Source organism: Lontra canadensis, unplaced genomic scaffold, assembly GCF_010015895.1.
Source record: "Lontra canadensis isolate GAN:19392208 unplaced genomic scaffold, GSC_riverotter_1.0 scaffold187, whole genome shotgun sequence".
In the NCBI taxonomy this organism is placed as follows: Eukaryota; Metazoa; Chordata; class Mammalia; order Carnivora; family Mustelidae; genus Lontra; species Lontra canadensis.
The window spans coordinates 849788-866266 of NW_022631181.1; the positions used below are offsets into that span (position 1 = coordinate 849788).

The 16479-nt window shown below is 43.4% G+C and overlaps 1 protein-coding gene across 2 annotated transcripts in view; it reads left to right on the forward strand.

Moving 5' to 3' along the window:
* SVOP (SV2 related protein) overlaps positions 1–16479 on the forward strand; it is a 71618-nt gene that overhangs the window by 37450 nt on the left and 17689 nt on the right. For both annotated transcript variants that reach the window (XM_032847418.1, XM_032847419.1), the window contains exons 6-7: positions 3055–3179; positions 15025–15088. In XM_032847418.1, the coding sequence (XP_032703309.1) occupies positions 3055–3179; positions 15025–15088 (189 nt within the window). The remainder of the gene's footprint in view (positions 1–3054; positions 3180–15024; positions 15089–16479) is intronic.

Genomic DNA, 16479 nt, shown 5'->3' on the forward strand with positions numbered 1-16479 from the left:
ATGAATACGGAAGGAAGAAAAGGAGAAAGGAAGAGAAGGTAGGAGGGAGAAGGGACCAAGAGTCTGAAAGGCAGGACTGATGTTAGGCAGAATGACAAGTGTGGTTAATGAAAAGCTCAAAAACCCAGGAGACATTTCTGCAGAGTCCCCAGCAGTGCTTGGATGGGGCTTGCTGTAGTACCCATGCCTTTGCAGTAGCCATGATGATACTCACCAGTGGTTGCTGAGTCCACATTTCCTGGCCAACTGGAAAGCCCCAGCATCAGCAGACAAATGCAGAGCCAGCTGCAGCCTGCAGTGACCCCACAGAACAGGTGACAAGCAGGTCTTTGCTGCTTGGCATAGGGTCATGTGAGAACCCCAATGGGATACCGCAGCTCCCAGGCAGTCCCTGGAGGGAGGCTTAGCTCTCAGGCACTGGTCTGGGGGCCGTCTTCTCTAGCCTCTCCTCTCCTGCTCTGTTTTCCCTCTCTTCATTTTCTCTACTGCTAATGATGTCTTTTTTTTTTTTTTTAAGATTGTGTTTATTTCTTTGAGAGAGAGAGTGATCGAGAGAGAGAAGGAACAGTGGGAGAGTCAGAGGGAGAAGCAGACTCCCCACTGAGCAGAGAGCCTGACCTGGGGCTCCGTACTGGGACTCAGGATCATGACGGGAGCCAAAGGCAGATGCTTAACTGACTGAGCCCCCCAGGTGCCACCCCAATGATATCCTATTTCTGATTCAAGGCTCCTTCCAAGGAAGCAAACCCCTCTAAGTTAGCTTAAGCCAAAAGAAGAGAAGTAAGTATATGTGTGGCAAGTTACTAATTTCATAGTTATGTGTTTTAGGGTTGCAGAAATGTTGCTTTATTATTGTTGCAATAGATCCAGAGCTCCCTAGCCTTTAATAATTCCTATCCTACCTGTTTTGTTATGTACTTAATATCTATCTTTATACCCATTTCATTAAAAAAAAAACAAAAAACACAGAGCACCTGGGGGGCTCAGTTGGTTGAGTGGCCAAATCTTCATTTCAGCTCAGGTCATGATCTCAGAGTCCTGAGATTAAGCCCCACGACTGACAAGTGGAGTCTGCTTGAGATCCTCTCTCTTCCTCTCCCTCTGCCCCTTCCCCCACTCCCCCATGCCCTCTCTCTGAAATAAATAAATAGAATCTTTAAAAAAGAAAAAGAGAGAGAGAGACCTCAAATGCTTGTTTTTGAAAAAGGAAACTTTATAGAGCCTTAAATAGGAAATCAGTAGCAATTGCCCTAATTAGAAAATATCTGCAAAAATAAATACAATGAAAATAAGACAATGTTACTAATTCTAGTTGGTCATGGTTGCTCCCCTGCCCTGTTAAAAAGAAAGATCAGTGGGTGTTTAAAAAGGTGTTAAAGACAGACTAGCTCCACATGGATACTTTCTTGGAGATAATTAGAATAATGATTAAAATAAAAAAGAAATCACTTTCTTGCAAGCTAATGCAAGTTATTTAAAATATTCCCTCTCCCACTTAAAAAACATTTTCCAGAAGACTGGGGACCTCCATATTTCCTCTCTAGTCCCTTTTAATTCATTTTAGTTTTTTTTAAAGCTTTCTTAAGTAATCTCTACACTCAGCATGGGGCTTGAACTCATAACCCTGAGATGAAGAGTTGCATGCTCTTCCAACTGAGCCAGCCAGGTGCCCCAGTTCATTTTAATTTTAAAGCTAAAATCAGGGTGCTTCACAATTTCCTTCTGAATTGTCCCCAGGGGGATGGGAGAGTGAACTCAAGGTTGGATCTGGGAGAATTACTGCAGAAAGAGATCTTCCCAGACACCATGTTGCTGGTCTAAAATCCCTGAAAGTTTGTGTTCTACTCCATAATATGTTTGGTGTTGGTTTTGATACAAAAATTACATTTTAAGACTTGTACCCCTGGGGGGAAAAATATATGTTTATAAAAAATAAAATTTAAAAAAAAAAGGAAAAAAAAAAGAAAAAAATTACATTTTAAATTGCATTCACCCTTAATTTTTTCTCAGTCTTTAATGAACACTGCAGGAATATGAGTGTTTTGTCTTACAGCATTGTGTCCCTGGTGGTTCTCAACCCATCAAATGCAATGTTCCTTTTACTTAGAAATTGTAATGAAAACTCTTAATAATGCCCCTTAATTATCCAGGAGTAATTTCAAAACTAAACTGAAGTAGCCACTCACATAATCTCCAAAAGAATCCAGGTATAAAAAAAATTATAAAATAAATCAGGTAGAATGCCCCAAGTATGATATGATGGAAGATTTTTTTAAAAGAGGCAATTAATTAAATAAGGGTTATTTTCAATATGCAAATGTGCATGCACAATTGCCTAGATAATCAAAGGAAGTGGTTAATGTTTGTCCCTGATTATAAATAAGCTTGTATTTAACTGAATTTTATTGATTTTTTTCTTTATATTTGACATTTTGAAATAGGATTAGTTCAGTCTGTTCATAGATAACACATGGAAACCCAGTGACTGTATACAGATACTCCGTGACTCAAATACCGCAGGTAGTGTTGAATTTCACAGTATGGATTTCTGGGATAATGAACAATTTTGTGAAGTTCCAGATAAAACCACAACGGACTTCCTTTGATTTACCTACAAGTTGCACCCCTGCAAAATTAAGTGCATATTCAAACTATGTTCCTCCTCCAAATCTTATTTCTGTATAAAACAGAGTGAAGGTCAAGGTGCAGATAATCCTGGTTTTCACCTGCATGACAGTCAAGTAGAATGTTCCATTTGAGATGGTACAGGATGCAAGACAAGTCTTTGTTGAGTCTCATGCCCTGTTGGGCAACTAACATCTCAGGGCCCTAGGTACTAAATGCTGGTCATTGGGGACAACCAAGAATGTCCCATAATTCTCCCACACCACCAGCCCCAGGGGTTGGTACCATCACATAGAGAATCCCTGGTATTCCCTTGGCTGTGTGGACCGCTGTTGAGCATGACCCCATTGATGGCTTTCAACAGGTTCAGGGCCATGTGGTCTGGAGGTGCTGAGAAGCCCTGTGACTCGGTGTCTTCCTCCTCTGCAGGGGCTGAAGATCAGCGTGCTCTGGACTCTGTACTACGGTATCCTCAGTGCTTTCGCGCCTGTGTACAGCTGGATCCTGGTGCTCCGAGGCCTGGTGGGCTTCGGGATCGGCGGGGTTCCCCAGTCGTAAGTAAACGCCCAGCTCTGGCCATCCAGCAAGACAGCCAGTCAGCTATGTTCATGACCTTGGACCAGATGCGGAGATGGTGCACTAGGGCTTCTGGGGTCAAGGAGGTAGCCAGAGAGGAGTACCATTATCGGTATTGTAATGATTGACGATGCAAAAGCCACACAGTACGGGCATGTGGCTGGCTCAGTCAGTGGAGCATGGGACTCTCCATCTCGGGGTTGTAAGTTTGAGCCCCATGTTGGGTGTAGAGATTACTTAAACATAAATCCTAAGAGGGACCTGGGTGGCTCAGTCTGTTAGGCATCTGACTCTTGGTTTTGGCTAGGGTTGTGATCTCAGGGGCTTGGAATCGAGCCCTGTATTGGGCTCCACGTTCGGTATAGATTCTGCTTGGGATTCTTTCTCATTCTGTTCCTCCTGCTCATGCTCTCTCTCTCCATCTCCCCTCAAATAAATACATAAATCTTTAAAAAAAATCTTAAAAAAATGCAGTGTAATAGCTAGAAGGTCATAAATGTAAAAATGATAGATTTAGCATTGATGAGGCATTTCTCTGGGACACATCGCAGCAGCTCTGGGAGGTACGTGTTTATCAAGTGATTGTAGTCTCCATTTTATAGTTGAAATCAAAATGTGTGGGGTGCATAATGGAACTAAGAACCTGAGTCTGTCTGCCTACAGCATCTACGCTCTTAACCATCATGAGGGGCACAAGGTGCCTTCCCCCCCTTTAACCCAAGCTCAAGGTGGGGTGGGCCTAACCATATGCAAACTGAGTGTTAGTTTGTTGGTGCTGTTCTTAAGGTACTGAGAGAAGTCACTGTTGCAGGAAGAAGTTACCCTATCCTGGGAGATTGGCAGACAATGTCATGTGGGCTGTATCCAACCTGCTGAGTCATTTTATAAAGTTTTATTGGTACATAGCCACATCCTTCATTATCATGTGAACTATGCTCATTATCATGTACAGCAACAGAGTTGAATAGTCTCAACAGAGATAATATTTACGATCCAGCCCCTTGTAGAAAAGGTGCATTGACCCCAACCTAGAGGATGATAATGGCCAATATTTAGTGTTTACTAAGAAGCAGGTACTTTTCTAAACAGTTTACCAGACTATTTCCTTTAATCCCCCCAAAATTTCCCAGGTAAATTCCATTGTTCATACCATTTCACAGATACAGAAACTGAAGCACAGAAAGGTAAAGTGACTTGGCCCAGGTGAACTGCCAGGAAGAGGCAGAGTCAGAATCTGAACTCAGACCCTCTAACTCCAGAGCCTAGGTTCTAACCATCGCAATGTACGGCCTTTCTATTAAGGATTGGGAAAGAGTCAAAGGCAGATTGGGAATGATGTAGGATATTTCATAGGAAGTGATCTGAATGGAAAGAGGGATCTATAGCTGAGTCCAAGGAAGGCTAAGGGTCCCTTCTGGTTAGTTTGTTGGGGTGAGATATGTGAGAACTGAAAGCTGAGGTTGGACAGGTAGACCAGGGCAAGCTTCCTAGAAGTCTTGAATGCCAGGCCAAAGGGATTGTCCACAGGCACTGGGGAGCCACTGAGAGTTCTTGAGCAAGGGAAGTACTTTAGAAGTAGTCATCCGGCAATGGTGGGTAGGATGGGTTGAAGATAAGAAATAATAATTCCTCTTGCAATAATTTAGGGAAATTTTCCATAAGGACTAGTTTATTCATTTATTCAGCCAATATTTCTTGAGTGCCTACTATGGCACTGGCCTAGTACTAGATGCTGGGGATATAACAAGCAGTGAGCAAGACAGACATGGTCCCTGTTATAGATGGGGACCTCGCAAAAGAGAATGTGAGTTGGAGATGAGTGTGCAAGTGGTTATTGAGATCAGCACTGGCAAGGGAATGAGTAAAGCTGGAATGGGCAGAGGGAAGTGTTGAGCACAGCCGACTCTGTAGGAGTTCCAGAGCTAGGATGGCTTTTTAGAGTTGTTCCAAAATGAGCCATGGGGGCTGGACTTTTGTACCTTCACATCAACCCCATTAGACATGGGCTGCCCTTTAAGAGCGAGCATGACCTTGAGCAAGGCAGCTGCTTTTGGTCAAGGCCAGGAACCCAATTCTGAGTTCTTAGCAGGTAACATTCCTGGTCATTCCAGAGGGACTGTGTGCTTCAGTCCTGAAGGGTGAGTCCAGGTGGTATATCAAAGGACCCTTCACAGTCTACCCTCTGCACCTCTTGGATTCCCTTTCTTCATATAATAAACCCATCCCATCTTGGAACAGTTTCTCCAGGATTCCCCTTGATCTTTTCCCTGAAAAGATTTAAAAGAGGATGGCTAGTGGAATAAACTAAAGTCCCTATTATTGCTGCTGGCCTCCAGGCTACCCCTGAGGCCCAGTATCTCCCACCCTTGCTACTCATTCTACGTTCCCATGACCTCTGGCCAGCACTTCTGCAATTGAGATGGTTTACCTGGTGGGATGATCCAGACCCCATGCCTGAGTCACTGTGTCCTTCCCAGGCTGTAGCTGCTGCTTGTCCATTTTAACACCAAAATTGGGCAGGGGGTTACTGAGAGATGTCCATTGCATCACCTGGGTGTCCCATTAGATACAGCAGCCCCACTGCTTCCTGATGCTCAAGGTCAACTCTTCAGACAGAATGCTGACTCTCTTTCTTGAGAGGAACCCAAAGTTACTAAGTGGGAAACTTTGCCTAAAGTCTAATGGGATTCTTTTTTTATTTTTAGGTTTTATTTATTTATTTGACAGACATAGATCACAAGTAAGCAGAGAGACAGGCAGAGAGAGAGGAGGAAGCAGACTCCCTGCTGAGCAGAGAGCCCTATGTGGGACTCAATCCCAGGAACCTGGGATCATGACCTGAGCCGAAGGCAGAGGCTTTAACCGACTGAGCCACCCAAGCGCCGGGTCTAATGGGATTCTTGCAAGGGAAGCATCCCCTGAGGGAAGCATGCCCTCTCTGGGAACTGGGACCTCTAAGCCCACAGGTGGTAGGAGTACAAATTCCTCCTTCAACCCTTTGACTTCTGAACGATGTATTCCTTCTACATTGCACAATATGATAGGCATTGATTTAAGGGTGTGTTATGTCCTGGAAGACAGTATCTCATCCTCACAGAGCATCATCTCCAAGCTGATGCTTCCGTGCCACCTCCAAGAGTCTGTTCCATTCCCCTGTCCGGCCAGCAGCTGCAAGGTACCATAAGATATGATAGGACCAGTGGATTCCATGGTCCTATACCCACTGCTGCATCTCCTTTGTTATGTATCAGCTCCCTTGGTCCCAAGCATTGAAATGTGGGATTCTGTGTCAGTGAGTCAAACACCGAAAAGCCCTCAGATAGTGGTGCTGGGTGGGGCCCCCAGGGACGGGAAAGGCAAACCGATACCCAGGATATGTGCCAGTTCCTTCAGGATGAATCACTATTCCTTCCACAATGGAAAGATGTTCAGTATAAATGATTCGCCACCACGTGACATGGGATGGCTCCATCCTGGGGGGTCTGCGTTGGCCTCTGTCGGTAGAAGATGGGCTTTGGTGCATGAGGATCTGGCCCAGTTGCCTCTCGAGGGTTAACAGTTCACTGGCTGGCTTCTTGAGCCTGTTGAGTGTCACGGGTGGGGAAGACCAGGAAAGGGCATCTAGAAGGGTAAGGCTAACACTGAAGTAATGTGATTTGGTCATGACTACCAGATTCGAATCCTGACTCTGTCACATAACAGCCGTATGCCCTTAGGCGAGTCCCTAAACCTTTCTGTGCCTCAGTTTCTTCATCTCTAAAATGGGGATAATAGCATACCTATGTCATGGGGTCACTTAGGATATTACATGACAACACATGTGAAGTGCCCGCGACAGTGCCCTGCAGAGTGCTCAGGGAACGTTAGCACGTGTTGGGTCTGCCAAAGGCCGTGAAACTCAGGTGTCAGTGTGATGGATGTTGGACTCCGTGGGTAATTATGGAAGAGTAAATGGGAACGGGAGATGTAACCACATGGAGTGAACACAGGAACAAATCCCCAGACTCTTTCTGCCACTTAGAGGCTGGAAGGGCACTGAGTGGCTCTCAGTTCTCCCCAGTCCTTCCTTTCCTATTCATTATCGATCCCTCCAGGGCTCTGTGTAGTAGACATCTGACATATACTCCTGGACCTAGGATGGGCTTAAAAACCACTGGAGCTTGAGACAGAAGCCATTAAGCCAAGCCCATAAATCTGGGTTGGCAGGAGCTCGGGGCCAATGTCCTCCACGTCTGGACCAACTCCAGGAATTCCTGCAGACACAGCCACTGTCCCATTCATGGGCCACTCATTGACTAGAGAACAGTTTTCCTCTAGGGGCTGGAAGGAAGGCACTCACAGAAGTACCCATTAAATTCCTTTCCCAGGGAAATGACAGCAGAACCAGCCTCCAAAGAGCTACCTGGATTTTCCTCCCACAAGAGGGAAGGGAAAGGAACTACATATCCAGAATGTCCAGCGATTCTTGTCTGAAATGGGGGAAATGAGAAGAGCTGCTTTCCATTTCTTCTTCTCCACAGTGTCTGAAAATGTCATCAAAGGTCTAAGAAATAGATATATCTATGACAATTCTGGGAAACAAGAAAACGGCACCATCAGCCAACCAGAAATTTTGAGTAGCCTCTGGAAGATTGTAGGCAGATGGGATTCCAAAGGCAGAGTAACCGGAAGAGAGAACACCCACCTCCTAAACCTGCAAAGGGGAGAGATCATCGGGGAGAGAGGACAGGACACCAGGGGAATAAAATTAAGAACACAGAGCAGCTGGGAGGGCCTTTGCCCCTTACTCATCTGTCACGAGGGTCCTCAGCTTGCCTGCCTGCTCCCTACCCCCACCTCCCAAACACCATGCCTCCTCACTTAGCTGTTCCTTTACTTAACCCCAGCCCAGCCCTTCTGCTTGTTTATGGAGCTATTGTCCACATGACCATTTTAAAACTCTCCAAACCTCAAGACACAGGTATTATCACTGCCATTTTACAGATAAGAAAACTGGGGTTTTGAAGATTATGTAACATGCCCAAGTCCGCACAGCTAACAAAGGGCAGAGCTAAGTTTCAAACATCACTTGATCCTACAAACATTTTCTCTTGAATACTCCACTCTATAGCTCTTTTGTCCATGAAGAGAGCAAGTAAAAACAAACAAAATTACAGAAGAAGTATTCAGCCACCCAAGAGAGCCATTGGCTTCCCAGAACTTCCACTCCAGCCATTTATGTAAAAATAATCGTGGTTTAATTATGCAATGTTCTTAACTAGTTATAAAAATGGCTCCCTTAAGTTCATTATTTGGAAACATTGAGTTGAAGATTTTTTTTTAGTTGAAGATATTTTTATGTAATTAAATGTAACCAAGATTTTCCATTCATTTAGGCTTTGCACCACCTCATAAAACCAAATGAGTAAGACTTTGCTGTGTAATTTTTTTAAAAGTGAAACAAGCAAGAAGTTCTTATAATGAATTTTTAGTATAAATACAAATTATATTACTTAAAATTGAAAATTGTTAAAATTAAATTAAAAACTGTTTTTATTTCAGTTTTATCCATGTGTAACTGACATCCAGAATTCAAGGTATAGAGCATAATGACTTGACTTACCTATCCTGCAAAATGATCAGCTCAATAAGTTTAGTTAATGCACATCATCTTGTCTATAAACTATATTATTAATAAAGAGCCCATCCCTCAGCCCTGATCTGTGCTTTTCTATGTGCTTCCTTCTATCTCTCTTTTTGTAATTTTTAAGATTTTCCTGTAAGTCATCTCTACACCCAATATGGGGCTTGAACTCACAACCCCGAGATCAAGAGTCATGTACTCTACTGACTGAGCCAGTCAGATGCCCCATTCCTCTTTTTCTTCTTTCCTTTATTTCTTCCCCTGAAGTGGGTGTTTATATTGGTCCTTGGTGATAACGACTGTAACATTAATAGTGATGATAATCATGTCCATGGAGTGCTTACCAAGTGGCAGGCACTATGCTAAGTGCTCTCTTCCCACTACCTCATCTTGTTCACTGACAACCCTATCATCCCCAGTTTACAGAAGAGAAAAGTGAGGCTCAATGATCGTTAAATGGCTTGCTTAAGGCCAGATGGTTATAAAATGGAGTATGATATTACCTCTTGCTTTGTAACAAACCATCCCGACATTTATGGCTTAACAACAATTTATTGAACTCCTGATTCTGCAGTTGGGCAGTTTTGTTGTTCTGGGCTCAGCAGGGCTTGCTTGTGTGTCTCCGGTCAACTGGTGAATTGGATGGGGGCTGGCTGAGCTAGCATGGCCACAGCTGACTCATCTATGCTCCATAAGCCTTTCAAACTCCAGCTGGCTAGCCTGGGCACCTCGTCACCTGGGCAGAGGGTCCAAGTGAGCAAGCAAAAGCCAAGACCATCTTGAGACCCAAGCTTGGAATGGGCACGATATCACGTCTGCAACATTCTGTTGAACAAGGGCAAGTCGCAAGGCCCAGATTCAAGGGATACGTTCGTTGACTTTGCCTGGAGTGACCTCCTGCAAGGAAGCAAGACACAGGGAGGGAAAATAGTGGGGTACTTAGTGCAAACCACCTACCACGTGGAGAAACCAGATTCAAATCCACACCCATCTAATGCCAAAGCTCTTACATTTGAACAGATGTCATGAAAAGATTCTGAGCTTATTTAGTCAGAAAGTCCTGGTAAATCCATAATGTCCACTGGGTCCCTGGTACTGATTGGAAGATGACTCTGGAGATATAGAACTGGAGGTTCTGAGTGGTTACTATTCCCTTTAATTAAGACAGGAAAGAGAAGCACGTTTATTTAGGATGCCAAGTAATTACTTTTTCTGTCTATGAGGGAGCGTCAAGAGGGAAGAGACTTTAACTCAAGCAAAAAAAATTGGAAGTAATTTAATTTTTATCATTATAAGTAATACATTTTTGTTTTAGAAAATGTAGAGGGCTGCCTGGGTGGCTCAATGGGTGAAGTCTCTGCCTTCGGCTCAGGTCATGATCTCAGGGTCCTGGGATCGAGCCCCTCATTGGGCTCTCTGCTCAGCAGGGAGCCTGTTTCCTCCTCTCTCTCTGCCTGTCTCTCTGCCTACTTGTGATCTCTCTCTCTCTGTGTCAGGTAAATAAATAAAATCTTTTTTAAAAAGAAAGAAAATATAGAAAATGCAGATAAGCATCAAAAAATGATCATTGCCTCTAGTTGCAAAATAGACACAAAATACGTGTAAAGAGACATGGTGGCACCAAGGCATTTTGCTTATTGTTCCCAATAGAGGGTACTGAGTATTTCAGCAAAAATGCCCCCTGGCTAAGGGATGAGCTGGAACCCCACCTTAACTGGCACCCTGCCTGTGTGCTAGCCGTGCTTCAAGACTAAGACTCCAGGTAGCTGCCCACCTGTTCCACCTTGAAACCTCCTCAGAAGATTCTCCTGATTGGCGTCTAGGTGGATCTTGCTCACAGACCCACCCTTGGCACTGCTCTTTCCCCTCCAGACCAAGCAGAAATGCCAAATGGAGATCACAGGTCACTTCTTTCCAAGCATGTGATCCAGATGGCAAATCTCTAATTGCCAAGTGCTGTAAATGTGATTATCTTCAGCGGGAATTTATTGACGCCAATATCGGTGGCTTCCTGGCATTTCTACTTTCAGTGCTCATTCTTTTATTCTTCAGTGTGATTGTCATAATCACCATACTTTGGATGAAAATCAAACAGCTCGTTTTTATAATGAACTGCTATAAATAATGGCCAAGTGGGGGGCACAACAACAACAAGGAAAGGTTTCTTGTGGCAGAGGTGGCAAAAATAAGAAATTGAAAACAATCTAAGTATTAATCAATTGAGTGGTGGCAGTTTTAAAATAATGCCACTGGTCTACATATGTTAATATGGAAAGATCTCCAAACTGCCTTACTGAAAGCAGATCCTGACACAGAGATGCTAGTGCAAGTAGTTTAGTCTGGGAGATCCTGTAGCTCGCATCTCCAGATTGTCCTGTTCAAGGGACGAGGGAAATGTCATTTGTTGAAAGCTGCTTCTGGAAAGTTTAAATTCCTTGGCACTCCTGGTCTGCCACAGAGGTTGGCAGAGTAATCTTAAATAACCAGAGAATGCATTCAGGGGAGAGTTGCAGGTACTGACAATTGGAAACTGGACAGGCATGCATGGAAGTGTCAAGAATTGGGGCATTTGTATGGGTAGAAAATGAACAGTGTGCTGCATGTGTTAGGAAGGGAGGGAGGAAGGGAGGGAAGGAGAAACTAGGGAGGAAGGAAGAAAAGAGGGAAGGAAGGGAAGGAGGGAGGGAGGAAGGAAGGAAGAGGGAAGGAAGGAGGAAGGAAAGAGGGGAGGGAGGCAAGAGGGAAGGGTGGGAGGGAGGGAAAGAGGGAGGACAGGAGGGAAAGATGAAAGGAAGAAGAGAAAGGGAAAGGGAAGGGAATAAAAAAGAAAGATATGTTGCTTAAATTTATTTATTTATATAGAGAAAGGCCTGGAAGTTTGCAAAGCAAATTCCTGGTTGTTATGGCTTTGGGGGAGTGGAATGGAAGTAGGGGCAATGGAGAAGAGGAAGAATTATCAGATACTCTGTATACTTGTATACTGCTTAATTGTTTTACAGTGCAAATGTATTCAGGTACTACTTCTGTAACTAAAAAAGAAAAAAGAAAAGAAGACTGCATGTTATAGCTTCATTATAAAAAGAAATCCTCTCTCTAAGGACAGGCATAACTTTGTCCTTAGAATATGCTGTTGCATGTTTTTGCATGGTTAGTAGTTTAATTTGGTGGAGGAAAGGTAAACATGCTTCTCATTTTATTATCATCATCATCATTATTATTATTATTGATTTTTAAAATAATATAAGCACACCATTTGGAGAATAGTATAACAATGTCAAAGAAGTCCTCCATGGTAATTGCTGTAATCTCTGTAACCACTATAATCTTGATGCTCCTTCTCAGAGCCGAATTAGTGACATTCCTAATGGTTTTTGTTGAGAAAGCTACTTGTAGGCATATGAACTAGAACAAGTTTTTTTGGGAACAACTCTGGTATTATATATCAAAAGCCTTAAAACTGTGCATGCTCTTTGATACAAATTCTACTTAACAGGAAACCACATGAAGCAAAAATGTCTTCAGCCTAAAGATGTTTATTTATTTATAAATAAATAAATATTTATTTATAATATAATAGATATAAATATCTATTTATAATTGTGAAACCATCCAAATAGGGAAGTGGTTGATGGTCTACAAAATGTAGACAGATCTGGGTTAGAATTTTGGCTCTTCTAATACTAACTTACTAGCTGAAGGTTCCTGGTCAACTAACAATTTATCTGACATAGATCTAGAGATGAAAATGAGAATCAAACACACACACATGCACACACACAGAGGATTATAAATAAGTATCTACTCCCCTTGATTTGAAATGTTTGAGTGAGGGAAACCTGGGTGGCTCAGTGGGTTAAGCCTCTGCCTTCAGCTCAGATCATGATCTCAGGGTCCTGGGATCGAGCCCTGCATAGGGCTCTCTGCTCAGTGGGAAGCCTGCTTCCCCCTCTCTGCCTGTTTACCTCTCTGACTACTTGTGATCTCTGTCTGTCAAATAAATAAATCAAATATTTTTTAAAAAAGGAAATGCTTGAGTGAGATTATCCATGTAAAACATCTCAAAGAATGTTTGGCACATAGTAGGTCCTCAATAAAAAGTATCTATTATTAAGAAAAGTATGGTTCATTCATAGGATAGAATATATGCGTGGGAAAAAAAAGAATATATGTGTGTAAGAGGATTTTAAATGGCATGGAAATGCTATTTATAAATCAAAAAGTAGGGTTCAAAATTCTTGAGTATGAGCTCAGCTGCAGAGAGAGATTGAGAAAGAGAATGGGAGAGAGATAAAGACAAAAGATCAAGACAGGAAGAGAGAATATATTAAAATACTTATCCCATGAATTAAACTAGGTGATATCGACTTTCTGTTCATGTTTTTCTCTAAATAGAATATATCTAAACTACTAAAGTCCTGGCCTTTTCACTGAGGCTCCTAAGAAGTCTTCCTTCTTTGGACAGAGATATCTTTTATCATAACCCTAAGAAGGACTTCTACTGGAGATAGAACGCTTCCTAAATCTCAGTGGTATTACTAAGACCAACTTTTCAAATGTTAGATATTATGCAGGGAAAGACATCTTTCTGGTCAGGCAGCTCCAATTGTTCAAAAGCAATGCTAGGAGAAGGTTGTGGGTATGAGCCATTAGTAGCAGCAGCTGGAAATCAGGCAAACTGAAATAGTAAAATGATCCCAGGAGATCTTGATAGGTCATCAGCAACATCTGCCTCAAAATGGTCAATGGAAATGAACCTCTCTCTACCCTGTCTCCCTTATGAGGAGCCAGGAGAATAACATGAAGCCATCTAGTTGCTCAGATGCTTGACTTAGGTGGGAGATGTGAGAAAAAAGAAGCCCTCTTCCTAGAAAAATGGGAAGCAGCACGGAGAAGAAGTTTAGAGGTTTCCTTCACTTTCTGGCATGGCCAGTGGCTGAGGATGTGAAAGATAGGGGAGGGGGGCATGAATGTAGTAGATGGAAGAGGCAGCCAGTATAGTTAGGTAGTCAGAGCACTGGTTACATTCAGCAAGCTAATAAATTGATTAGGCAAATAAGAAATATACAGAGAATAATGAGGCCTGGGTGTCTCAATGTTGGAGAAGGGAATTACAATCATGGAAACTGGGGCAGGCTAGAAAGAACCCTAAACTCGGAGTGCCTGGCTGGCTTGGTCAGTGGAGCATGCAGCTCTTGATCTCAGGGTTGTGTGTTTAAGCCCACATTGAGTATAGTGATTACTTAGAAAGAAAGAAAGGGCCCTAACATTCTGGTTGTACTAGAATTGAAAGTATCAGTGTGAACCCAATGTTTTTTTAAATACATATACGCAGATAGATATAGAAACAGACATAAATGTATGGTGTGCATGTGGAGAGAAAGAAAGAAAGGGACAGACCAAGATAGATAGATAGCTAGATCTCTTAGCTGTGTCCTCTGAGAAGGCCTAGAAGCAATGGCAGACCAGTAGTAATGTGCACACTGAGTGCTCAGATCTTGGTTTCTAAATACCAAGTACCACAAGGAACCAGGACCTCTTGGACAAATGCCTGACTTCATTGTTGGGGCCAGAAAAGTACACCATGAGCCTGGACATATTGGTGTGCCAGAATGTAAAGAACGATGGAGGCATATAAAAAAGACACAGGGACTGGATTGAAAGATCTTCCAATGGCCAGACTGGGACAGTCTGAGCATTGAAAGAATAATGGTAGTAGTGGCTTACAACTCACTGAATGAAATAGGAATTCACAGGTCCATAATGATTAAATGAATGAATAGGTAGATAGATAGATTGAAAGACAGACAGAGGTCTGGGATAGGGTCTGAGGATCTAAGCACTCAGCCATTGTCCCAGGAAATTCTGAAGTTAAGTGTTCCACAGACCATCCTCAGAAGAATGTTGACCTAGAAATTCAGAAAGTGGGGTGCCTGGGTGTCTCAGTTGGTTAAGCATTAGACTCTTGATTTCAGCTCCAGTCGTGATCTCAAAGTTGTAAGATTGAGCCCCATGTCCAGGCTTCATGCTCAGTGTGGAGTCTGCTTGTCTCTCTCCCCCTATGCACGCACATGTTCTCACTCTCTCTCAAATAAATAAATAAATGAAATATTTAAAAAAAGAAAAAGAAAAGGAAGTCAGAAAGCTGTGGCAATATTCTCAGTCCTGACCTTAACTCCTTTCCTATCTCTCTGCTTTCCCAGGGTGACACTGTACGCTGAGTTCCTTCCCATGAAGGCCAGAGCTAAGTGCATTTTGCTGATTGAGGTAAGGAAGGTGGTCTGGGTTCCCCCAAGAGAGCTCAGTCTCTGAGCAAGAGATCCTCAGGCATCCTCAGCCTCAGGATAAGGAAATGGGATTTTGTCGGGTTTGTTAATTTGAACTTTGTTGTTGTTGTTTTGGGTTTGGGGGTTTTATTTGCTATATGGATAAATTCAACTGACCAAAAAAATCCAGTCTCTTAAACTGGTGGCAGGCAGGTGGTATGTCATTCTTGGACTGGACATGGCTTTTATCTGAGAGTTGCAGCCAAACAACAGAGACTAGGGGACCAAAACTCCTGCTTCTTGTCCATAGCATCCCGCTCCACCCCTATGTGTATCTGGACTCACCTGCGTCTTGTGTGAGTGGCCACCTCTGTAGCTGCCTTAAAAGCCCCTTGGTCCACCTAGCCCCTCTCAAGCCCTCTTTCTGCCAGGGTCTTATGACCCATTTTCCAATCATGATCTTGGAATCTCACGGGGCAAGTATGTAACTGCCCCCTTGACACCATGCAGTAGCAGTAGTGTTTACTTGTCCTTTCCGGACACCACTGTCCACAGTGATGACTATGATGCCACTCTCTAGTCACCATGACCACACTGACAATATTCATTACATTAACCCCACAGCCCAATTTACCACCCTGATTGCATCTCCCTTGACCAGTAAGGATGGTAGTCAGCTGGTCCACACTGGCATGGATGAACCAACTGTTTAAATATTGAGATTGTATCTGTGCCAGCAGAGCCTGGTCGCTGATTACCCCTCATCACCTGACACACCCTCAGAGGACCCCCTAGAACTTCAATGATCTAGCAACTAAAGAGTTAACTCCTGGCACAGTCATGGAGTGTGTGTGTGTGTGTGTGTGTTGGGAGCAGGGTGTGTATGACCAGTGCCTGGTATCCATTCTGGTTGGTCTGTACTGTATCAGTTTGTTAGACATCTTAGCCATCATCCCTGGTTGTAAGCAACAGAAATAGACTGTGGTTAATTTAAGCAAAAGGGGATTTAGGAAGGCTCTTACAGGCTCCCAGAACTGATGGGCAAGTTGAAGGACCAGGTTTGTCCATGGTCAATGGTTGTAGGGTCCCAGCAGGAACCAGCATACTCAAACTGAGTAATCTGAAGAGGGTTTGGTAAAGGGACTACTTCTAAGTAGCCCCAGGCTAGAAGTTCTGGTTGCCAGGCAAAGGCAGGAAGTAGTTAGCAGTTCAGAGAGAGAGTTATATGTCAAGGGCTGTTGGACAGGAGCTGTGCCCTTCTGCTGAGAGATGCAGCAAGCCCATGAGCATCCTGCAGAGAGGGAGCCAGAGTCCCACCTCTCTTACCTTCCTCCCTCCCCTTTCCTGTAGGGCTCCCCATTGGCTGTGCCCAATGGGAAGCCAGAAGACAGA